This window comes from Carassius gibelio, chromosome B22 (assembly GCF_023724105.1).
Source record: "Carassius gibelio isolate Cgi1373 ecotype wild population from Czech Republic chromosome B22, carGib1.2-hapl.c, whole genome shotgun sequence".
In the NCBI taxonomy this organism is placed as follows: domain Eukaryota; kingdom Metazoa; phylum Chordata; class Actinopteri; order Cypriniformes; family Cyprinidae; genus Carassius; species Carassius gibelio.
The window spans coordinates 26,559,543-26,584,485 of NC_068417.1; the positions used below are offsets into that span (position 1 = coordinate 26,559,543).

The 24,943-nt window shown below is 38.0% G+C and overlaps 2 protein-coding genes and 1 long non-coding RNA gene across 12 annotated transcripts in view; 2 read left to right on the forward strand and 1 right to left on the reverse strand.

Moving 5' to 3' along the window:
* Positions 1-24,943, forward strand: part of LOC127987872 (uncharacterized) — an 80,261-nt gene that overhangs the window by 12,678 nt on the left and 42,640 nt on the right. The window lies entirely within an intron of this gene.
* LOC127987841 (repulsive guidance molecule A) lies at positions 2,772-10,592 on the forward strand. Of its 2 annotated transcripts, XM_052590200.1 has the most exons (4): positions 2,772-2,812; positions 3,528-3,676; positions 5,651-6,162; positions 9,155-10,592. In XM_052590200.1, exons 1-4 carry the CDS (start codon positions 2,787-2,789, stop codon positions 9,842-9,844), a joined length of 1,377 nt encoding a protein of 458 aa, XP_052446160.1. In that variant the 5' UTR covers positions 2,772-2,786; the 3' UTR covers positions 9,845-10,592. The 2 variants fall into 2 exon arrangements, with proteins under 2 accessions (XP_052446160.1, XP_052446159.1); XM_052590199.1 differs by lacking the exon at positions 2,772-2,812 and having other exon boundaries at positions 3,442-3,676.
* The window catches only part of LOC127987838 (CUGBP Elav-like family member 5), a 207,918-nt gene continuing 199,397 nt past the window's right edge, over positions 16,423-24,943 (reverse strand). For 3 of the 9 annotated variants that reach the window (XM_052590194.1, XM_052590191.1, XM_052590188.1), the window contains exons 8-12: positions 22,623-22,838; positions 22,305-22,400; positions 21,594-21,737; positions 20,285-20,451; positions 16,423-20,211 (exon numbers count right to left, since the gene is read on the reverse strand). In XM_052590194.1, the coding sequence (XP_052446154.1) occupies positions 20,324-20,451; positions 21,594-21,737; positions 22,305-22,400; positions 22,623-22,838 (584 nt within the window). In that variant the 3' untranslated portion in view covers positions 16,423-20,211; positions 20,285-20,323. The remainder of the gene's footprint in view (positions 20,212-20,284; positions 20,452-21,593; positions 21,738-22,304; positions 22,401-22,622; positions 22,839-24,943) is intronic. The other 6 variants (XM_052590196.1, XM_052590192.1, XM_052590189.1 and 3 more) reach the window with 3 other exon arrangements.

The following is a 24,943-nucleotide window of genomic DNA, read 5'->3' on the forward strand; positions in this document are numbered from 1 at the left end:
ACTAAAATGAGATGTAAATGCCTGCTATTTTCAGTCTGTCAAATCTATTAAGCCAATAATGACAAATCACAGGGGCACTTTCCAAATGCAACAACTTTTCCCAATGCAGTTAAATGCACTTCAAGTGCAATTATTACATATTAATACCTAACAGCTTCCAGGGAGAAAGCAATCCTCTTAGGACCTACAAAGACCTTCTCTTTCTGTACCCCCTAGAGTTCAGTTGGGCATCAATCAAGGCAGTTAAGTGGGATCCTTGAGCAGAGATGGTATCAGTGGCAGCCTCTTACAGGCACACACTTCTGTCCCTGTTATCTATGGTAATTGCTCTGAGTCTCTGTCACCAGTGAAGCAAAACCCTCATCTCTGTCTCAGATGCGCTACTAAGAAAAGTTTGACTTTAGCTCTGTAGTGTGGGTAAACACATTTTAGGCCTTCATTTCTACTCTTTACTCAACTTCTGGGGATGGCTAGACCGGGGCTTCTCAACCGGTGGTTCACTGACCTGTTCTGGTCAAAAAAAAAACAAAAAAAAACATTATAAATATAAAATGCAATAGATTGTATTATTAATATTTTAAGGAGGGGTTTAGAAGGCTTCAAGTCCAACCAAACCATTTAATAGATTTTAATATAATATATAACAACAAGATAAAACAATGTTCAATCAATTGTATTATATTTTTTATACAATATTTTATTAGTTCAGTCGAATTATTGAATTTAAGAAATTTTGTTTACATAATATGTGTGTGCTGTGTATATTTATTACGTATATATAAATACACACATGTACAGTATATATTTTGAAAATATTTACAAGTATTTACTTAGTATATATATATATATATATATATATATATATATATATATATATATATTTAATTTATTTAAAAAATTCTTAATCAATACATGTATGTGTGTGTATTTATTTAAACGAAATAAATATACACAGTACACACATATATTATGTAAACAATATATATGTATACAATTTATTTTGGATGCGATTGATCATTAATAATCATTTAACAGCACTAAATATTATGTATTATATATTGTTATTAAAGTACTTGATGCCTGGAGTTCAGACTGTAAAGAAGCAAAAGCAGTGATATTTTTATACTATTAATATTTTTATATTAATTTTATAATTTATATAATTTATAATAATTTTTTCTTTTTTAATGTTTTCTTTTTTTTAGTTCAACTTTTTTTATTTTCGTTAGCTGCCAAGGCAACATTTAAAATTTTTGTTAAGTTTAAGATTTTTCATCTAATATATATATTTTATATTTATTTAAATTAGTGAAAAAAAAATTGTTACTGATAACAGCACTGGTTGGACACCACTGGGCAAGACCTGTCAGTGGCCCAATATTTCAGTGCCCTCCATACCGAAATGTGATGGGCCTAATAAGAAAAACAAGCAGCGCGGTGTGGAGCCGCTCCCACAGAGTGAGCACCTTAATCAAGACCATATGGAGCTGCCCAGACATACAGTCAGTGGAAACCCAATTCCTCTTCCTCTTTTTCTTCCCTCTCCTACTCTCCTTCAGTCACTTCTCTGCGTCTCTGTCTCTCACTCTTGTGTCCACCTCTGAATTTATAGCGTAAATCTTCAGCCAATTGTTTTCTGAAAGCTGAAGCGTGATAAAAACGTTCTAACTTTTTAGTTTGTCAGTTCATTGCCCCGAAGAGTGTAAACATTCTGTGGTGTTATAAAAACATTGTTTGAAGATCCCGACCAGCCTGACAACAGCAACAGCAGCTCAACAAATGGCCTGGGCTTTGAGGTGTCGCCAAGCTGTTTGTTCAACCAATGACAGATGAGGGGAGTCGTCAGGAAACCTGCTCGAAAACAGTCATTATTTCCACTATTCAGGTCAAGTTTTTTGGTCTCTTACTTGGTGTAATGGTTCATATCATTCCATTTCACTTCTTTTTCTTAACTTGCGTGGTGTTAAGGAGTTCTGTAGGAGTAGGAGTTCTGGACTTTTAGCAAATGACCTTCTTCTCTTCCCAATACTTCGTCTCACTCTCTGTCAAAAAATGTAGTCTCTTTATTTCTCTGGTTTCTCAAATGGAGACTCTCCGTCCCCTCTCACTGGCCTGGCATTCAGTCCTGCCATGAAGCGGATGGCTAATTTTACCAGACTGACCTCATTCCACTATTGTATAAGAACAAGTGAGTCAGTGTCAGAAGAAATGTACTGGCTTATCCCTTCATTTCCGTTCCTTTCTCTTCTCTTTCTCACTTTTCTTTCTGTCTTTCTCTTCATTTTTTTGTTTTTTTTTACCTGATTCATCTCTGTAACTGGCTCGCTCCCTTCTTGTTTCGACCAGAGGAATATGTATATTCGCTGGGTCATGCAATGTAATATCCTCACAAACGTGGGGGAAAGAAAGAATCCTTTCTCTGCCCATCAGCCTTGTCAAGTCGTCTACTGGCATGAGCTGCTTGTAAGGGGCTCACTGATCCATCCACCTGAGTCAATGAGGTATTTGCTTCAGTGGCCAGATTCTGAATGATGCCTCTGTAGTATCAATACCACTATTGACTTGAAATAAGAATGACTTTATGGGGGCAGCCAGCTCTCCATTAGTAATATTTAGGTAATTACTATTACCATTGACTATATTAATAGCTACACATATTGTTGTGAGGGATAATTAAGTGTAATTTTAAATCAAACTTCAAGTGATCAACCAATGTGTGATGACACAAGGACACAATGTGACCATTAATGTGTACTTTTTGTGTTTGCTCCAAGGCTACAGTCTCAATGGATCCACAAAATCCTTTCAAACGGTAAGCAATATATTGTTCACAATGTGACCTTGCATCTCAAAGCATCAACTGCAAACATGATCAAACCATAAACCAGCTCAAAGTAGCTCAGCAAACCATGATATTAGACTGGAGGATGTAGGATTAGCATGCTGAAGCCCATCATAATATTGAACCCTCCAGGCTAGGCTGAGCTATTTTCATTTCTTTAGCTTTGCTCTGCTTATTACATAGATTAGAATAAGCTTTGACGAACTTCAGCTGCCCAAAGCTTGGCAACTGATGGATGACAGTTTGTTTGTTTCGGCACATTTAATTTATCACTTAGGCTAATTTATCTTATATATATATATATATATATATATATATATATATATATATATATATATATATATATATATATATATATATATATATATATATATATATATATATATAACAATTAAAAAGTAGTTTATGCAAAAAAACGTTAAAGCAAACATGCCAACAATTAACAATAGCTGAACAAAACGACATTCATGCAACCTAAAAACGTTATTTTCTGTAGACAGAATCGTTCATTCTTTATGTGCATACTTTTGCACTGCATAACTTTTATAAAGACGTGACTGAGCACTGGTCAGCTCTCACAGAAAGGGCTGGCGAACAGAAGCTCCTCCCATGCGATGCTTTTCAGCACTTTTCCTTTGAATGTCAGTGGCTGGGAAGAGAATGAAAAAGTTGTGATTTCTCGCAGCCTCCACGCCGATGAGCAGCAGTTGGAGAACTGCAATCAAACTGAATGGATTGGCATGGGGAGAAGCGGCACTCTCAACCTGGCTAAGCGGCAGCTTTGGGACTGGATTTGTCTTTTAGTGGTTTCTATGTGCCTGTTTCTCCGACCAGGTAAACAGTTTTGCTCGTATTAATCGCTCTAATGTGCATGCATCCCAGAGCGAGAACTAATGGTAAAAAAAAATAAATAAATAAATAAAAAAAAACTTTACACTATCGTTTGAAGATAAGTTGTTCAATCAAAATATCTAAACCGAATTTTTTAAACTTTAAACGGGCTACTTAATGCAATTGCACAATAGCTTATATTAATGTACTTTTCACTTTTACTGATACCAATTTAGTTCCTCTGTAGGCCAGAGTTGTGCTGCTAACTCGCTAGCAAATCAGCACCGTTTTTATGAAAAGATTTAAACCCACCATACTTCATTAAAAGTTTGCAGCTATAACCAAATGTTATAACGTATTTCCCTTCTGAAATGTTTTTTGAAGTGAATCCTCACTGTTTACAGCTCTTTAAGCGTATTGTTTAATTTAGTCTGGTATTTTATTAGTTTATGGCAAAACTTTCGCTAACCTGGCTAGCTTCTCGCCGTGTCGCCGTCTGAAGTTATTTACTTCGAAAGACCGTGACTGTGTTGAAGAAGAAAGTATGCCTTATAGAGTAATAAACAGTCATTTGTAACAGCAGCGATCAAATATGGGTTATTTAAACTTTGCGTAAATTGCGTGTTTTGGCCGTCTAACGTTACGCCTCTATGAAAAGCACGCGCATGATGTTTGTTGTTGTTGTTGTTGTTGTGTGTGTAGCTAGACAAAGTTTTGGATGTTAGCGAATGTGAACTAGATGTTAAAATCGGTTAGGTAACGTTCCAGTTATAAAATTAACTAAAAACGTTACTTTGCTGCATGCTCTGAGTACGATTGAAAAATGTTTTTTTGTTGTTGTTGTTGTGTTTTCCCTCCTACAGAATGATAACGTTTTCTTTGATGTTAACTAAATCCTTAGCTATAACAATATGAATAGTAACTGTTTCAATGTAGTAATTACTATTTAACAGCCATATATATATATATATATATATATATATATATATATATATATATATATATATATATATATATATATATATAAGTTAAATAATATTACACTACTAGACAACTTTGAATATAAATTCATTTTAAACTCAGTTTAGGAATTGTTTATAATTCTGCATGATATCCCACAAATTCACTAAATATGCATGCAGTGTGAAAAAAAAAGCAAATTCAAATACTCCAGCTTATCAGAACTATTAATGTTTTCATAACATATCAGTAAAACGCATACTGACAGACCATTATTTAACCATGTTTTTATGGTCACCTTACACCACTGCTCTGTCTTCTAGGCCTAGTCAAAAACTCTGCATCATCACAGAGATATTGCGTTCATTTCCACAGAGTTGTAAATTATGCATACCGATTACTCTGGAACAGTTTATGTAAAATAGAATATGTTATTTTTAAAGTATGCTACATATGAATCCCATACTATTAACATGAACACTGCTGCTTCCTTGCTAATGTGCAATATTTTTAGTAATTACCCATACACTGTTCTAAGGTCATGGAAATTCATTGGCTATTATTTGTGGAGACCCTGTAGAATACAATTACTACATCATAGCAGTGGGAGTTTTTCATAGTTTTACAAATGCTAGCCAAATTCCATCCCATTTGTTATTGTTGCAGTCGAAAGTCATCATAGCAAATGAAGCAGTAACTATTTTCACACTTTTGTTAGACCATAACCGTAAAACACTAAGAGGATATCCAGACTGGGAATGTTTTCTTGGTTTGGAATAGCAATCAGCAGCTTGTAGTTATCTTTTCAGATGCCTTGCTGACTCGAGTGCAGCAAGTGAATGTGTCAAACAGCAGTTGTGTCGTGGTTAAACAGTCTATAGACTGATAGCCAGAAACCATCCAAGGCTAAGAGCTTTAATCATGAACATCTCCATCACCAACCAACCATCAAATAGTGATTCTCTCCCAGTTGTAAATGCATCTCATTAATGCCTAGTTCTTCTCGATTCTCACCAGTGTGCTGCCAGAAATGTCGAATTCAGCGCTGTAATGCGGAGTACGTGGCTTCGTTCTCGCCCTCCGGAGGCTTGCAGGAGGAGGTGCTTCCAGATGTGGACTACTGCATCGCTCTGAGGGCCTACTCGTTGTGTACGCGTCGCACAGCTCATGGCTGTCGAGGGGACTTGGTGTACCACTCCGCTGTATTCCGTATTAAAGAGCTCTTTGCACAGCACAACTGCTCCAGCGATGGCCCAACGTCGTCGGCCAAAGCACCCAGCACTTCCAAGCCACCAGTGGTGGACGTCTGCAACTATGAAAGCAGGGTGCTCGCCTCTGGCCCGGCGGCTCAGCAGAAGAAGTACGGACATTGTGGATTATTTGGCGATCCTCACCTGCGGACTTTTCGGGATGAGTTCCAGACATGCAGGGTTGAAGGAGCCTGGCCGCTCATCCACAACAGATACCTTTCGGTTCAAGTCACAAACGTGCCGGTGGTCGAAGGCTCTAGTGCTACAGCAACCAACAAGGTTAGTCGTGCAAATGGCTTTTTGTGAACTTCCCGGAGGTGTGACATGTTCCAAATTGTACTGGTCCCTTTAGTAAAGCAGAGGAACCACGATACTGGTGGTTTTATGGAATTGGGAAAAATGTCGTTTTGAAGCCTTGTCGTCAGTGCAAATGTTGGAAATGTGAAAAAGCAATCGTTTACTCACCAACATTCAAACAAATTCAGATATTTCGACGAATCTTTCGGCTTTTTGTCCATACAGTCAGTCATTGGGGTCTAAAACCAAGTCTTTTTTCCTATGCTTTACAGAAGAAAGAAAGTTGGTTTTGGACCCCATTAACTTTCATTTGTATGAACAAAATGTTGAAAAATTCTCAAAAAAAGTACTCCTATCATAAGAAAGAGAGCCAAATAGGAAAGGCGACACAAGGATATTTTTAATTACATTTTTCTTTGATACTATACAAACCTGTTTGGCGAAGTATATTAATTTATCATAATATAAGATCAAAATAGATGACAAAATAAATGTAATTGAATCTTATGAGGATTTGGGGGGAAAATGGGCCATGTCTTATGTTCTCGCACGGTCCAAAGTAACCATTCAAACCAAAAGCTTGAGAGAGACAGACAGTCAGCCCAAACAATGATGTCATTAGGGGGACTTTCTCTCTCTCTCTCTCTCCCTCTCTCTCTCTCTCTCGCTCTCTCTTCTATTAAGGGACGTGGGTTTAGACTGTTGAGCCGTGGCAACAATGCAGGACCAGAAGACTATAATAGAATCCCCCAGCTGTTCCACAAAGAGTGGGGGAGACACAGAAAGGAATGGAATGGAAAATAAATTATTCAGACTCTGGTTACGGTCGGTTAGTTTCTGGAAGGTGAACAGACATGAAGTATGACTGTAACATGGGAATGACTATGTCTGTGAATTTTATTTTATTTTTTTCGAAAGAGGGAAGGAAAGTAATATAATACCAGAGAACATAAAACTTGTCATTTGAATAAACTTTCAGGGGACCGCTGACTTTAACATGAGAAGCGTTTATGAGAAAAAAATGTTTAAAGATCTTTAAGGACTTCTCATTAATTCATCCTTTGGCTTAAGAAGAGCTCATGATATGTCGTTGCATCAGTGCTATGTCTTTGGCTTTACATGTACTGGACATTCTTGGACTAATCATGTAGAACATGACCTCATTTTACTGACAGTTGATGGCTTACAGCTCCGTGACTTGATCAGTTTCATAAAAAATCTGTAGTTGGGTGTTCCATCGATAAGTCATTGAGTTTGGTTTAGATACTGGCAGATCCCAAGTTGTCCATTATTTATTTTTTCTGGTCCTCTACTGCCATCATGTGGTTACATCATGATCTCTTATTCATTTCTTTTCTTCTCTAAAGCTGTTATTTTAATATGATCTATATACTATTATAGTTTTTATATACTTTGAATTTGCTGTTTTTATATTTACAGTGTTCATTTTCATTTGAAAATATTTTAGCAATTTTGCCATGTGCTTTTGTCATTTATCATTAGTTTGTGTTTAAAACAATGTCTTTGTTACACAGGTAACATACGGTATATATATTTACTCTTATAGTAACAATAAATTATGCATAATTACATACAAGTAACCCTTTGCCAAACCCTAATGCTAACCATATAGTAAGTGCATGTAGTTATTTAATATTACTCAGTACTTAAATATATAATTACACTGTAGCAAAGACACCTTAAAATAGTGGTAACAAAATATTACTGTTTTATTTATTTCCATTAAGTAATTTTAAAATTACTTAAACTTTTTAAGTTTAATAAAAAAAACTTTTTTATTATTAATTAATATAAATATATATATATATATATATATATATATATATATATATATATATATATATATGTATGTATGTTACTAGTCTGTAAACTAAATCTATACATTATTTAGTTGCGCCAGTTGTTCGTAAGGCAGGACGTAGCATGTAGTTTGTAAACTCTCTGTAAAGTAATTCATAGTCGCATCATTTGATGTTTAACCTAAATCATCCAATAGAATTCGTCAAATATGCAAGCAGAACTTGTTTAAATGCTATGAGTTTTATTTGATCTTTTATTCTAACTTCTTTTGCCTCACGTACGGTAAAAATATAAACAAGTTTCTGTTAAAAACCATATATTAATAATTAGTCTAAATAAGCTATTTTTATATGTAAATAACATTCATAAACTTTTATTGAAATGAATAAGGAAAAATAAATACTGAAAGAAAGAAAAAAAAACATGAGAAATGCCATTTATTTATTCTCTCATATGATCTGACATGCGCAACACAGACCGGGGGGCAGTGTTGCCAAGTCTTCGGATTTCCTGTGGAATTGGGCTACTTTAACACTGTTGCCTCCGTTGTTTTTCAGGTCCGCGGGTTGAATCGATAACAATAAAGCAATATTTAGCCTCTGAGATGTTAATTTTATCCGGGAGCTTTGCAAAAAAAAAAAAAAAAAAAGTATTTTACCCCCCTGAAATGCAATTTTTTTTTAACGAAGGAAACCCTTCAAAACTCGATTGGGCCAGGTTTTGGGCTAGTTTTCCAGCAGCAATGGGCATTAAAAACAAAAAACAAAGAAAAACCTGGCAACCTTTTTCTGGTTGTCGGGTTAAAGAAGAACATATTGATGCAGTTCACTCAGTCTGCTTCCGTAAATATTTACTTTTTACATAGAGTTCCACTTCAGCTAAGTGTAATGGTGCACCAAAAAATATTTAGTAGTGCGCAAGTTGTTACTCCGTGCCCATTTCCATCAAAACTAGGCTAAGTTTTAACTTGCGGAAAGCTGGTACAACCAGCCCCTGGTGGTTAGGACATGTTTCAACATAGTTTTCAAAGCAAAAATCAGGCTGCACAAAAACACAATGTTGAAACAATCCTCTAGTCAATTGAAAGCAATTTCATGTATTGATTTTCAGTGTGAGCTATTACTCACCGTTTCCCGTTTGATCTTCCCTGTAGATAACCGTCATCTTCAAGTCCTTCCATGACTGCACCGAGCAGAAGGTGTACCAGGCCACCACCGAGGACCTGCCGTCGGCGTTCCAGGACGGCACGCGCAGCGGCGGGAAAGCAGAGAGCCTGTGGATCGCGGAGGGTAGTGGAGGTCTGGGTATACGGCAAGTGAAGATCCACGCTCGCTATCTCGGCACGTCCATCATCGTGCGGCAGGTCGGCCGCTACCTGACTTTCGCCATCCGCATGCCCGAGGACTTAGCGGAGGAGAACGGCGGCCTGCAGCTGTGTCTGCACGGCTGTCCGCGCAATGAGGTCATCAAAGCCCACGTGCTCAACCGGCAGCAGAGCATGCGCCCGCCGCGGCTTATTGGCGGCTTGTACGGGGAGGACGGCGGCGGCGAGCCGCAGCCAGGCCTCTCGGCACACGTGGACATGTTAGAACGTGCGACCACAAAGTGTCGCGAGATGCTGCAGGTGGAGGACGTTTATTTCCAGTCGTGCGTGTTCGATCTTCTCACGACAGGAGATCCCGAGTTCTCCATGGCTGCGTATGGTGCCCTAGAGGACCTGAAGGCACTTCCGCCAAGCACTCTGAAACAGAGCTCACCCAGGACTCCACACTTGTATGGTAGAGGAACAATAGTTACACCTTCTGTTTTCACAGCTCTGGTTCTCATGCTGCTGTTGAACTGAAGGAACTGGTCTAGACGCCAGCTTGAGGATGGATACCCACCAGCCATGACACTGACACACTCCTGGAAAAACAATCAAACTAACTTCGAACTGTCTACGAGCGAGAGACTCATTCCAGTTAAACATGCAGAGTTTTACTCTTCAAACGGATAATGGCAGAACACTCCAGGCTCTCCGAATGTGAAATCGACAATCGCTCGAAATCTGGAAAAGACGAAGGCAGCTTATCTGCATATCTTTCTAGGCTACCACCGATCAAAGAATGGAAACTCTTCTACAGACGTGACGTTACTGGATGAAACTATTATAAAAGACACACATAGGATGTCCTCGTATCTTCCTGATTCACACAAGTTTAGGTGCACTTCAGACTTTCTACTATAAGAACATTATGTTATCTACACGGGATCCAACAGCTACATGAAATGCTACCTATCCATATGTTTTTGGGTCTGGGTCCATACAACCACACATTAAGCTACAGTCATGGTAGGACAAGACTTCTTCAAGCTGCTCTGCTTATTAAGGAGAAAACAAAATCAAATTCTTTATATAATAATATATTGAAAGAGTGTATATATGTGTTTTATATGTGTACATTCACTTGTGTATAGATGCTAATGTTTAAAATGTGTTTTGAAGCAGTTTCGTCTAGTTATTTTTTTTCCTTAGTTTTATAAAACAACTAATACTTGCTGTATTGTGTAATCTGTTGTTTTCCATATTAAAAAGAAAAGCGTTGTGACTATCGAGTCTTTTTTTCCTTGACTTATGACGCTTTCTACTCCATAGAGGGTGCTATAGAGTTACAAGTTTGAATAACTCGACTTGAAAACACTCTTCCTTACATCAGCAATAAAGTGTTGCAGAAACTTCTTGGTAAAACCAGAATGTCTTTTTAGCTGCAGTTATGTAAGCGATAATGTACAGTCGGCCATTTGTTATAGCAAAATATACCTGACAAGGTGATTAGTGCTTTACTTATTACATGGCTCCTTGCCAAGTAAATAAATAACTTGCCATAGAAAATACTAAAATTCAACCCTTGTTATATGGAAGAAAAAGCAGCAAACTAATGCTTGAGACTTTACACTAGCATAGAAAATTGTAAAAAATAAAAAAAAGATTGTTTTTGATGGTTATCAGCATAGACATATATAGGTATATATGATGTCTATGGTTATCAGACTGTTGATTGGCTCGATTGACCAATCAGAATCAAGAAATTAATTAATTGACGCATTGCAAAAAGTGCCAACCAATCAGAATCAAGATTTCAACAATTCAGAAGTTTAAGTATAAATAGTAAACTTTAACGTTTGTGTCCATTATCAGTTTTTTTTCGTCTTTTTTTTTTTTTTTTTTTTACAATTTACGATAAACTGAACACAAAATCAAGGACCGGTATGAAAGATGTTTACCCTTCTTTCTTTTGTTTCCAGCAATGCCGTTTGTGCGCCCATTGCTTCTTCCTGTCTCCGTGATGTTAAAGACTCTTAAAGCCTCGGGTGGACGCTGGTATGAAATGAAGGGGTCACGTGACATAGATTAAAACGTCGTCAGTTTAACCACATTCATCATGCTAAACTAAGCATTTCGCGACGCTGCCCTTCTCTTGTACTTTGCGGCTCTCGGCACTCCATCACTCTCAAGTTTTAACTGCGTCCGATGTGAGGAGAAGAAAAGAGGCAAGTTCTTCATGCTAAGAACCGTCAGAAATCATCTGGTATGTGTAGAGCAGGCCTGTAGTTAACCTGCTGACAGCTAGATGCTTCTGTTACTCCAGTATAGCGCCTGGTTTTGTTGTTTTTATATCGCATTTTATGCCTTTTGTCTAACTACCGTCTTCCCGCGTTCCAGTCATTTAGTTATGCTCTTTATTCTAGATATGGTGATGAGGTAAACGTATATTAAAAAGGACAATGTACTTTGTTTTTTGCTCACTTTGATCTAATAAACAAGGGCAATTATTGGGCTAATGAATCGAAATAAGCCCCTAGAGTGATTAATATTCACTGTGGAAAAATTAATTTGACATTTATAGGATATTTGGCAAGATAAATAGACAGCACAGGACATGTCCGCATGTTGATTGATAAATGGATAGATGGATGGCTCTCTTTAAACAAATGCCTTTTTAATTAATTAATCAATTAGAAACCATAACCGCAAGCCTTTACAGTTTTACTGGATACATTAAAGCTGTAAGTAACTTTTATTTGGCATACCTCGCATAAAATGTTGCTACTTCATGACGGATATTGCTGAAGAAGGTGTCGGAGAAATAAAATGCTTTGCAAACAGCCAATGAGAATTTGATCGACCCACTTAGGCCAGCCAATCAGAAAATTTGTAGCCAGATCTTGGTTTGGGTTTGTGGCATGCAGGGCTTCATGTATGTCTTGTTGGGGAAACCATTTAAAACATTTACAGTATCTTTTAAGTAAAAAAAAACAAAACAAATAGACTGTACTAACTTTATTAAAACACCTTCTTATTGTAATTTTCCACAATTCATGATTTTTATGTTATTTTTAAAGAAAAATATTGACTTTGCATGTCTTTTTTAATTATTATTTTGCTTCCTTTGAAACATTTATTTTACGATTGATATCATTTAAGGTTAACTTTTGTTTTATTGTTGAAATGGCAGCGAATTCATTTGGAAAAATCTATTACCGTAAGTTAAATTGGCTGCAAATGCAGTTATATATTGATTTATTTCTGTGTATATCTTTCACTGCTTTTAGGAACTAATTTATTATTTTACACCGTGGACAAAATATGACATTCATACAGGCCATTTGTTCACTCAGATCTACAAACTTGCATCTTGCATACGTAATGCACTGCATTCAGGTTTTGTGTGGAATATTTGTTAATAAGTCTGCGCTACATAACTGTTTAACAAATGGCCCCTCTACACCTCCAAGCCTGGAAAAACCAAGCTGGAAAATTAAGCATCTATATCATAAATCTTGGAAAGTTATGATAATTTGCAATTCACTCCCTCATCAAAGGCAATATTACCCTAATTTATTATCTTCCAGCATGTGAGACGCTCAGAGGCCATGCAGATAAGAGTCTATCAGGAGGAGGATTGATTTTCATTAACAGATTGTAATAAAGATGAACTGCTCAGCCCGCACACTGACCAAGAGCCACACTTTATTGTAATTGGGCCAATTTATTTCATGAGCCACTGCCTCCACTTTTTTTAGGCTCTCCCCTTTCTTTTCTCTCTCTCCCTCAGTTCATTACTGTAATGTTTCAACCACGTCTTCATTTATTGTCTTCCCATATTTCAGCTGCCAGACAAACTGTATATTCACTATTTCACATGTCTATGGCTTCACATATGGACTATTTAGTTCTTGACCTACATTTTATTTAGAATTGTAAAATGTAAGCTGTAACCATTTAATTTATACAAGTGATTACCTAAATATTATGCAAACCACTTAAATTGTACGTGCAAGGCTTCCAATCTTATATTTTAACCGTGCAGGACTAAAACCGTTTTGTTGCTGGATATTGCAAACTGTTATTTCTTATCATATTATTTGAATTCACATAATCGTAAACACCAATTAGTGTTGCATATAGTTATACTATTTACCGCAATTTGATGTTCTGCTTGTTATTTAACCTAAGCAACAAAACAGTTTGAAGTCTTGCATGTTCAAAGAAAAAATAGATAATTTCCATGTTGCCAAATAAAGTTTCAATTTTTTTTACATTGAAGGACTGTTTACAAAAACGATCTGATTGAACTGATTCACTAGAAGAAAATTCACTTTCCAAATATGTGAAGAACCATTCTGAATGAACTAATTCACAAAAATTAATGTCTGATTGATCTGATTCTCTAGATAACGAATCACTTTCCAACACTTTGAAAGAACCACTCTGGATGAACCCATTTGCAGAAATGTGCATCTGATTGAACGGATTCTCTAGATAAAGATTCACTTTCCAACACTATGAAAGAACCACTCTGGATGAACCCATTTGCAGAAGAAGAAGAGAAGAAGAGAATGGCGGCAGTGCTCAGTGGTTCATGTAGGTTGTCTACAAACCGGAAGGTTGGTGGTTCGATCCCCGGCTCCACCTGACCAAGTGTCGAGGTGTCCTTGAGCAAGACACCTAACCCCAGTTGCTCCCGACGAGCGGGATGGCGCCTTGAATGGCTGACACCGCAGTCGGTGTATGAATGAGTGTGTGAATGGGTGAATGTGAGGCAACTTGTAAAGCGCTTTGGATGGCCATGTGGTCTGTTGAAAGCGCTATATAAATGCAGTCCATTTACCATTTACCATTTACCAAGAAGATTCACTTTCCAACACTATACACGAACAGGAAGAACTATTCTGGATGAACCAATTGCAATTTGCAGAAATGTACATCTGATTGAACTGATTCTCTAGATAAAGATTCACTTTCCAACACTATGAAAGAACCACTCTGGATGAACCCATTTCCAGAAATGTGCATCTGATTGAACTGATTCTCTAGAAGAAGATTCACTTTCCAACACTATACATGAACAGGAAGAACTATTCTGGATGAACCAATTGCAATTTGCAGAAATGTACATCTGATTGAACTGATTCTCTAGATAAAGATTCACTTTCCAACACTTTGAAAGAACCACTCTGGATGAACCCATTTGCAGAAATGTACATCTGATTGAACTGATTCTCTAGATAAAGATTCACTTTCCAACACTTTGAAAGAACCACTCTGGATGAACCCATTTGCAGAAATGTGCATCTGATTGAACGGATTCTCTAGATAAAGATTCACTTTCCAACACTATGAAAGAACCACTCTGGATGAACCCATTTGCAGAAGAAGAAGAGAAGAAGAGAATGGCGGCAGTGCTCAGTGGTTCATGTAGGTTGTCTACAAACCGGAAGGTTGGTGGTTCGATCCCCGGCTCCACCTGACCAAGTGTCGAGGTGTCCTTGAGCAAGACACCTAACCCCAGTTGCTCCCGACGAGCGGGATGGCGCCTTGAATGGCTGACACCGCAGTCGGTGTATGAATGAGTGTGTGAATGGGTGAATGTGAGGCAACTTGTAAAGCGCTTTGGATGGCCATGTGGTCTGTTGAAAGCGCTATATAAATGCAGTCCATTTACCATTTACCATTTACCAAGAAGATTCACTTTCCAACACTATACACGAACAGGAAGAACTATTCTGGATGAACCAATTGCAATTTGCAGAAATGTACATCTGATTGAACTGATTCTCTAGATAAAGATTCACTTTCCAACACTTTGAAAGAACCACTCTGGATGAACCCATTTGCAGAAATGTGCATCTGATTGAACTGATTCTCTAGAAGAAGATTCACTTTCCAACACTATACATGAACAGGAAGGACTATTCAGGATGAACCAATTTGCAGAAAATAACATCTGATTGAACTGATTCTCTAGAAGAAGATTCTCTTTCCAACACTATATATGAACAGGAAGAACTATTCTGGATGAACCAATTCATGAAAATGCTAAAAGTTAGTGAGAGGCCCACTTAAAATGAACTTGATTCACTAGAATGAATCTTACCAGCACTACATGAGAGAGAACTACTGAGAATGAGGACTTTCCACATCTACATATGAAAACTATTTAGGATGAGCCGATTAATTAGATTAATCCAATGCTATATATAATAGACAGAGGACTGTTCAGATAATTACAAAGTAGATAACAACTCCATAAAACAGTTTTGAAAGTTGTAAGTTTACAAATTAAGTGATTTAGGACCTTAATTCATTGTAAAGATTAAGTCTATCCCTTACAGCCTCGTTTTCAGTCAGGTTCAAATTCAGATTAAGATCTAACAATTAACAAAGGACTTTGGACTTTGCACTGCATGTTTAAGGCTCAACAGAGTAAGATAAGAACCAAAGACAAAAAGACCTCGTATTTAAATTTAAAATTTTATTGTAAAATTGAAAAAAAGAGAGAGAAAGAGAGAAGCCCATTAAGCATTTCTTTTCGATGCATACATTTTTCTAAACATAACCAATAAATAGGCGATTCATAAACAGATTTGTCAGGAATAAATAAATAAATAAACATGTTCATAAATTAATCGGCAAATCATTAGATGAGTAGGCATAACCGTAAAACAATGTAAGCAGCAAGTATTTGAGAAATGCCAACAGGATGTTTGGTTTCTCAGGCATTTATCTTGGACATATCTTCTCGGTCTCAAAAAAGAAAGAAAAGGGAAAATAAATAAACAGAAAAACTGTCCATTTCAGTTGGTCATGCCGCACCAATCACATCGCAGCGATAGATGCCGCACCTCTTGTCTTCTTTTCTCGGCAAATATCATAAGAAAACAACAAACATTAACAAGAAAACCAAAAACAACTGTAAACAGCATTGTCTCATCCAGGCTTTAAGAACAGCGCAGGGAGTGCCTGGCTCTCCCACTGCACATTTCACACAGCAAAATCAATACTCTTGATATATATTTTCTTAACGCTTTGTGCTGAGAAAACCAGAACTTTAACATGATCTTTATAAAGCAAAAAAACCCGCCCCACCCCGAAACCCACCCTCCCATCAACTACTTTCCCCATAGAATCTGAGAAATGTGCTGCTGTTCCCTAATATACAGATTTCATATCTATAATAAGCTACTTTCCTTAGCATACAAACCATAGTTAAAGAATCATATTGTTAATATGAGTAGTACCTTCATAACACTTTAACCCCCCAAAGCTTTCCCACCCTTTCCCCCCTTGAGCATGCTCATCGATCAAAGTTCGGCATGAAGATCTGAGGAACGAAACGTGAACGTGGTTTAAATGAGAAGAAAGCAAATATGAAATGCTGGTGGTCTGGTTTCTTCAGAAATACCTTTAGTGCAAACTCCCCTCCCATCCCCCCCCCCTCGTTTCTGGCGCAAACGCAATTTGTATTAACGCCTTCGGTTCACCTTTCAACACATCAAATTTCATTTTATATGCCTTTCCAATCTCATTTTTTTTTCTTTCAAGCTGTAATGATATCATCCTTCAAACTTATTAAACTTCAGGCACTAGTTGCCATTTTTAATTTGTATTACACTTGCTTTTACATGCAGGCCAAATTTAATTTGATTTTAATAATTCACATCTGGCATGGAGAGATTCTGTGAGGAAGGCCCCTGCAACATGAGGTTATTAGAGCGCCGATGCCCGAGGGCTGCGTGTCTGTATATCACCACGTTCTGATATGCCACCACAGGACAGGAGAGGGAAGATGAAATGGAGAGAGTTCAGCAGAAAAAGGCCATTATAACCTGTGAATCGAACGCGATCCATTTCGGCGCGACCTGAGGCTAAAAAACGGCTGTGATATACGGGCGACGTTAATGTTTCCCGGCAAAACTTATTTCTGACGTCTGCGAGATTAAACATTTAACATACAGATATATTTTTAGGTAAGACAAACAGGTCAAATATCCACAGTGGAAATCAAATGAGGTCAACACATGTGCTTTTCTGTCCTACCTAGATTCTAGAGCTCTGTTTTTGCATCTATTTATGTTTACTAGTGAATTCTGGGAGGACCTGAACTTCCTGTAGTTCTGTGTCACTGTATTATCTGTAGTTTTGGCATATCTATGAAGGCAGTGTGAAATTGGCGAGTTGGCAAACAGTGAGAGTTGCGTAACGGCAGAGTGGATAGAACGTCAAAATGTACGATAAAGGCAAACAAGAACTTTTAATGCATAGGAAAACAACTGGTTTCAAGAATACTGTCCATTTAATAGTTAAAGACCCGGTGAAATCATTTGATGAGTATAGCGTTGATGCATTTCCCTTTAAAACAGGAAGTTGGGTCGTCAACTTATTTTAAATAGCCCATAGCCTATAGTTTGCCGTAATGTGCTACTTATTACACTGCAAAAAACTCTACTCTTAGAAAGTACTGCATCTAAATTTCCATTTAAAATATCTAAAAATAAAACTTTGAGACAAAATACACATATTGAAGATACATTTTATGAAAACAGGTCTTTATATATATATATATATATATTTTTTTAGATACCATATTTTTTTTACTGGAAAAAAAGTTAAAAAGCACTAACTAAATATCTTGCTGTGTCGTTACTTGCAGATACATAGTATTAGAGTAGCATCTGATTGGACAAAAAATTGGTAGTGTATGATAAATAAGTATTTTTGGTCCATTTTCCTAAATTTTAATGCATATTGCTGGTAAAATGTAATAATTCCAACTTCTCTAGAATTGGCATCCAAACTAACAAATACCCACCAATTCAGACTTCATTCTAGAGCTTTTGATTGGACAAAAATTTCATTTAAATTTTAGGTCTGATTTACCAGAAGACGTTAGTGTGCGTTAGTTTTTGTCAGCTAGCATTAGCCACCATGCTAACACACAAACGAAGTGATTTTGATTTCACAGGGTCTTTAAGATTCTTGTCGAGCGCTTTAGAGAGCAAAGCAACAGCTGCGGTTAAGTACACCATAATGTCAGACTCGGTGGCTTTTTTATTGATGGATCAGTTTGCTCCAACTGTAACCCCCCATGGCTGCGATTTGCAAGCTGTTCGTGAGCTCTTTACAGGCTGCTCATTAGACCTTTGCAGACAGTTAGCGTCAAGCTAATCCATTCCAGCCTGAGAAGCGTATTCTTAGAGATATGGGTTGTTCGCAGATCCAACGAATCTTACACTCACTTATTAGCGAAATGAACTTTGTAAACGTCAGTGTGGAGTTGTTTGTGCAGGTTTCCGAGGTTAAATTTGATTTTTATTTTGATGCTTCCTGTAGAATTCTGGTGTGCTTCAGAAGTTGTAAGCAATAGCGAGTTTGTCCGTTCAGTAGGTCTGTTATGAACCACATTTTGTGGGCTGTGTAAGGGTTTAAGGCTTGGTATCTTTGTAACTGCTTGTTTAACGTATTAATGTGCTTTATCAGTTGATATTCAGCATTTGGCACCAACTGTTTAATGAGTATGCTCTTGAAAGATGCACAAAATGGATGATATGAAAGGTCAACAGGTCCCTTGTAATAGTAAAGTTAAGCGTTAACTAGAACCACTTCACTTGAAAAAGTCACTGTCACAAGTGGTGAAAAAAAAAGAAAAAAAAGAAATGAAACAAAAAAACCTAAGATTTCCCATCCCTATCAAGCATTAACTGTATTTTTTTTTTCTTTTGTATTATTTACCTGTGCAATGGTACAGCTGTTATATTGCGGATAGTTTGCGTTGAAGCCACAAGTACTTATTCTGCTTAATAAGTAAAGCTTTCATCGGATAAATATGTTTGTTTGTGTGTACTGAATATCTACCCAAGGTTTTTCTAAACCAGCAACATGCATATATAGTTATACTCGGCATTTGTTCTCTGGAATATGGGCCTATTTCTGACATGAATGGATGATGAACAGTTTCCCCCTTTGTTTTTTTTTTTATGTTTTATTTTTTTTCTTCATGGCTGAACATGCTCCTAACAATCTCCAATCCACCTATTCTACTCCACTAAAATAGTATAGCTTTTAAAATACTTATTATTTTTTTTGTCTTCGTTTTTCTATTTTGTTTAAATATTCTGAAACCCAGTAGCTAGAAATGTAAAAGGAAAAGAAATCAAAAATCCCTTTCCTCTTCCGACCTGAAGCGAATATTTATGCTTTTTTTTTTCTTTCTTTCTTTAAACTTATGTCGTTAGTAGTAGTTTGCAGTATTAGTATTGTTATTAATACCATATATTTCTGTTGAGGAATAAAAATGTTTGGTCCTTTGGTCCCTTTGGGGTGAAAGATTGATCAGTTTCACTGAGGGCATGGAAACCTCTGTGACCACAGAATGTCCTGCGTTTGCGGAAAGATGGTGACAGAAGAAAAGGTAAGAGGAAAAGAGAAAGAAAGTCCACTAGCGGGACAAGAAGAGCTTCTTTTTTTCCACTGCATTTTATCTTGGTCTTCAAGTTTAACCCTCATTTGTCCAGTGTAATAAAAGCCATAAGCGCCTCTTCCTTTAAATAGCATATGTGTGTATAATATGTATATAGAAATCAAAGTTGTTCTCGCTCGTTTATTTTTTTCTTTTTGTTCGTTGCTTGACTTGACGGTGCGAAGCTCAGCGAGAGACGGGACATGTTGAGTTCTCTTGTCTTTAGAGAGATCTTCCACTTGTCTTCCGTGCGCTGTGCTGACTGTGGTTTGTCCACGGGTGCCGGTTCGCCTGCAATCCCGCCTCCTCTATCCCGGACATCTTCCTAAAATAAATGCTGATATGTCTTCAAAAAAATCCACTCGTGTTGTTCTTGTTAGTTTTGAAAGAAAAAAAGTTCAATTCCTTCTGCGATGCCGCTCTTCAAATCCTGTGAAGAAAATGAAATTCTAAATAATATCGCGAACATGCTCCTGTTAAAAAAGCGGTGTCTGGTGTCCTACCTGTGCTGTTGCTGAGAGCCCTGTGTGGGTGGAGCCCTGTCAATACGGGCGGCTCGCATCCTTCGGCCGTTTTAACTGCACTTTCAACCTCTTCATGCCGATCTGAAAGCCGTTCATGGCCTGGATGGCAGCCTGTGCACTTGCTGGGTTGTCGAAGCTCACGAAGCCTGCAAGAGATCACGAGAACCGACGTGAACCCAAGTGGCTCGGGTGCTAAAATTGATTACACGGCATCATATTAAAGCATTAAAGTTTCCACCAAGTCAAAAATGGCTCTTTTATGAACTTATTTCCACTTCCAACTCTGAAAAATCACCATATATGCATCTGTGTGGGCTACTTTCGAGCATATATAAGCCACTGGTGGTATAGAACAGGGACAGATCGCCCCACAGGACTCCAAAACGGGGCCACCCACAGCATGCAAACTACATTCGTCCGTGACATCCCCAGCGTCCCGTTCAAACCCATAGGTTTTTACAAGCCAGTGACCAAAAAAGGCGAAATGAGTTGAGGATGCACTTTCGCTGGCGTTGCGAGTGTCATCAGGAACCAGCAGTGAACCGTAAAAAACAACGGGCGATTTCTTCAGCCATCAGCCACCTGGGAGCAGCGCCTGGAACTGCCCCCATTTCGAGGCTTGTATCTACAAGACGAGAAGGTCCACATGGAGGTGAAGTGGGGGATGAAGCCACAAGGCTTCTTAATAGGGAATCTATGTATATCAGTGCTCTCAGCCAAGTCCCATCGGTCCATCTCGGGCCGCGGCCCCCACCGCAGATTAATTACTCTACCGAGCGCCTGTTACCCAGACCTGACATTATGCAGTAAATGCATAGTGTATAAGTCAATACCGCAAACAGGTCCTACTTCACAAATTTATATCTTATTAACCTCCCCCAGGAGACAGGAGCTGCTATTAATTGTGGCTCGGGAAATGTCTCCCCCTGGAGCGGGAACAGATGTTGATCCATAATGGGCCTTTTTGCTTCACTTAGGACTTTTTTTTTTTTTCTGGCTCAGGGGTTTTTAAAAGGCAGCGCTCCGGTCTGTGGCTTGACACCAAACACAGAATGGAGTTTACACTGTGAAACGGACAGAGACCGATTATTGGTTGTTTAGGGATGGGCTGAATGCGGAAACATTGCTAACTCACTAACGCAATACTTGTTTTATCTAGCTGTAATCAAATATGTTTTGTTCAATTTTGTGACTTTTTACTGCTATTTTAAGTTTAACAGTGATAATGGAATCAGCCGTTTTACAAGCATTGGTATCTATTACTGAAACGTTGATTGATTTGTCTCACCAAAACATTTGCTCTGGTTGGTGGCTCTGTCCATGAAGACCTTGGAGGAGATGACCGTACCAAATGGGAGGAACATCTGCATGAGTTCGTTGTCACCAAATTCCTGTGGTAGGTGGTAGATAAAGAGATTGCAGCCCTCTGGTCCTGCAACACACAGATGTTACTCACTGTGCAGTCTCCATTCAAAATAAGAAAGCTTTTAATACAAGAACTTGTATTTAGATTTGTTAATTTCAGGCCTTTTGTTTCAGAATACCATGCAAGAAATGTTTTTATCATTATGCTGAAACAGGCCAATAAAATGTATCACGGACTCTCTGCAGTGAATGGGTGCCGTCAGAATACCGTCAGCTGATAAAAACATCACAATAATCCAAAAGTTAATCCAAATTAATTAGTTGTGTGGATAACGCATGTGTTACAGCTGTTTGGATTCTCATTCTGACGGCACCCATTCACTTCAGAGGTTCCGTTGGTGAGAAACTGATGGAATGCTGAATTTCTCAAAATCTGTTCCCATTATGAAACAAACTCATCTACATCTTGGCTGACCTGAGAGCGAGTAAATTGCAGCAAGTTTTCAATTTTTTGCGTGATATACTCCTTTAATGGAAGATGCGATTTGCAATTATTTCAGTATAATGAGCTGTTCACTCGTCATCATGCATGTAGTATTGATCCGCATGCCAAAACGAATGAAAAATCTCTCACCCTCACCTTCTCTCTGCTGCTGCTGTTGTTGAATGACTTGTGGAGGCTGAGGCAAGCTTTGGCCAATAGGGGTCAGTGTGGTTGCTGGGTAGATGGCTGTACATGCAAAGAGAAATTTGTGTGAGAACACAGCCTGGATTTATGTGATACAGCATTGAACAAGGCTACTCGGAAAAAAGACAAACTGACGCATGGTTGGTCAAAAACAACCATCCATTTTAAGTAAGCAGCACAGAAATAGAATAGTTTCATGTGGTTATATATATAGAGAGAGAGAGAGAGAGAGAGAGAGAGAGAGAGCTTATTGAGGTAGTGAACCTGTATATTGTTGCACCCCGGTGAAAGCCTGTTGTAGGGTGTCCGCAGCTGTGGGGCTTTGGGTGGAGTAAGGGGGCAGTCCGTTGGTGTACATGGCCTCGACCGCAGGGTGTCCGTTGGGCTGGTGAGGGATGCTGGTAAAGCCGTTGACGATAGGAGTGACGATGCTGGGGACGCCAGATGTGGTGATGTTGGCAGGCGGTGAGCTGAGGCCTGCTGAGCCAGGAAAACAAACACAGACAGAACATTGTACATTGGTACAGTCTCCAAACAAAGTGTGCAAGTCTGTAATTCCACATTAAAGCATAGAAAAATTACATGTATACATATAAAGAGAAAGCTGTTGATAACTAGCTAAAAGGGAATGATGTTGATCACATCAGAAAATTGTCAAAAACTGATCCCACATTAATATAATTAAAAAAAATACATAGAAACATATCTATCTATCTATCTGCTTGTTAGCTTTTAGGCTAATGCTATTATACCATTACATGCTGACAAAATGTACTTTTAACATATATACACATACGTGTAAACACACACACACACACACACACTTTATTATTTCATTATTATTATTATTATTTACTTATACCTTATTATAAATCTTTATTTTAGTTTCATTTTCAATGAATCTTACTACTATTGTTAATCTAATTGATGTACTATATTTTATTATTTATAGGTTTAGTTTCATTATTTATTAATACATTCCAATACGTTCATTATTAAATTAATTATTTATATATTATAGTTAAGATACAGCACTATTATATAGCACTATTTATATACTACATATATAATATTTATACAGTTTTATGATTAATATAACTCTTTAAAAAGTCATTACATTATATAAAGCTGTTTTAACCTATTTATATTTGCGTGGCATATAGATAAATGTAGACGAACTGCTGATCGGTCAGTCAGTCTATATCGTCAGTATGACAAAGAAAAAACATTGGTTACAACAAAACACACAAAAATTGCGAACGAGAATTGCAAATGAATCGTTTAATAGGCCCTTGCTACAATAAGGCCCTGTCCACAAGAACGCGTTAATTTTTAAAACAGCAGCTTTTTCTACACATTTTGGCCATTCATCCACACGCAAGCGCAGCACCAGGTCACTGAAACTGAAAATTTTTGAAAACTCATGGCAGGGTGAAACTTTTCCAAAATTCTGGTTGCAGTGTTATAGCCTAGACAGCGAAACCAGAGATTTTGCTTTGCGACGTCGAAGCCTGCGCTGTTATCTCCACCTACTGGAAACTTTTTCAGGCTTCTGACTGGCCAACATGGCTTGACTGTTGAGATTATATCGCCACCTGTTGGTTTGGCGTGCTCTTGACAATGCTTCATACCATGCGTTTGCATTTTCATGTGGACAGAGATTTTTTTTTTTTTTTAAACGAAAGAAGGAAAGACTCGGACTCATAAAAATACCCATGTATGTGTGGACATGGTCTAAGTTAGTCTTTGAATCCCCGATGGATTCAAACAGTCTGCGGTATAATCTTCCCAACTAGCTTGACTTACAGCATGACAGAGTGTGAACCAGGCTCATATCGAACATACAGGTTCCCAAAGCTGCACTCAAACCTCCCACTGCTGTAACCTGGGGGAATTCCAGTGGGCCGAGGAGAGCTCTTTACTCTCGTTTGTGCTATTTCCTGTTCCTAAGCTTTTTCTCGATTGTTTGCTTCCCACACGGTACATTGATGTATTAGTTGACGCCTCTGCCCCATTCTTGGCTGAGCCCAGGAGACTGGGTGCGTTCGGAGATGTCCGACAGACAGCCTCAGCCGAACCGACCACACGTGCGGGGCCGAGCGGCAGCTGCATGCTGTTATAATGTTGAGAATCTATCATTGTGATGTGACAGTTTGGAAAAGCTGAATGCTGACGGGACGATCCAGCCTGCAGGAAGGTTAGGAAACAGACTGAGCTAGTCACGGAAACTCAGATCATGTTCTAGTTGAGGAATAAGACTTCAGTAGGCATTAAAAAAAGCTAGTAAGACAAGACAAATGATGTGACTCAGGGTACACGGTGTAGCTTGGAATAAGCTACACCATACTGCTTTTCCATTGGTCTCTATGTACAGTAAATGTGCGATACATGGATGTCGCGAGTTTTGCGCATGAGGCGGCATTCTAAAAACATGACTCTCAAGTTGGAAGTTGTTCATAAAAAACAAAACAAAATTAAAAACACAAAACGCGCCTCTAGACATTTTTCATTTCACGGCCCTGTGTTTCGCATTCTGTATAATTGTATAACAGATTTCATTAGCATGTTGCTAATGATAACAATCT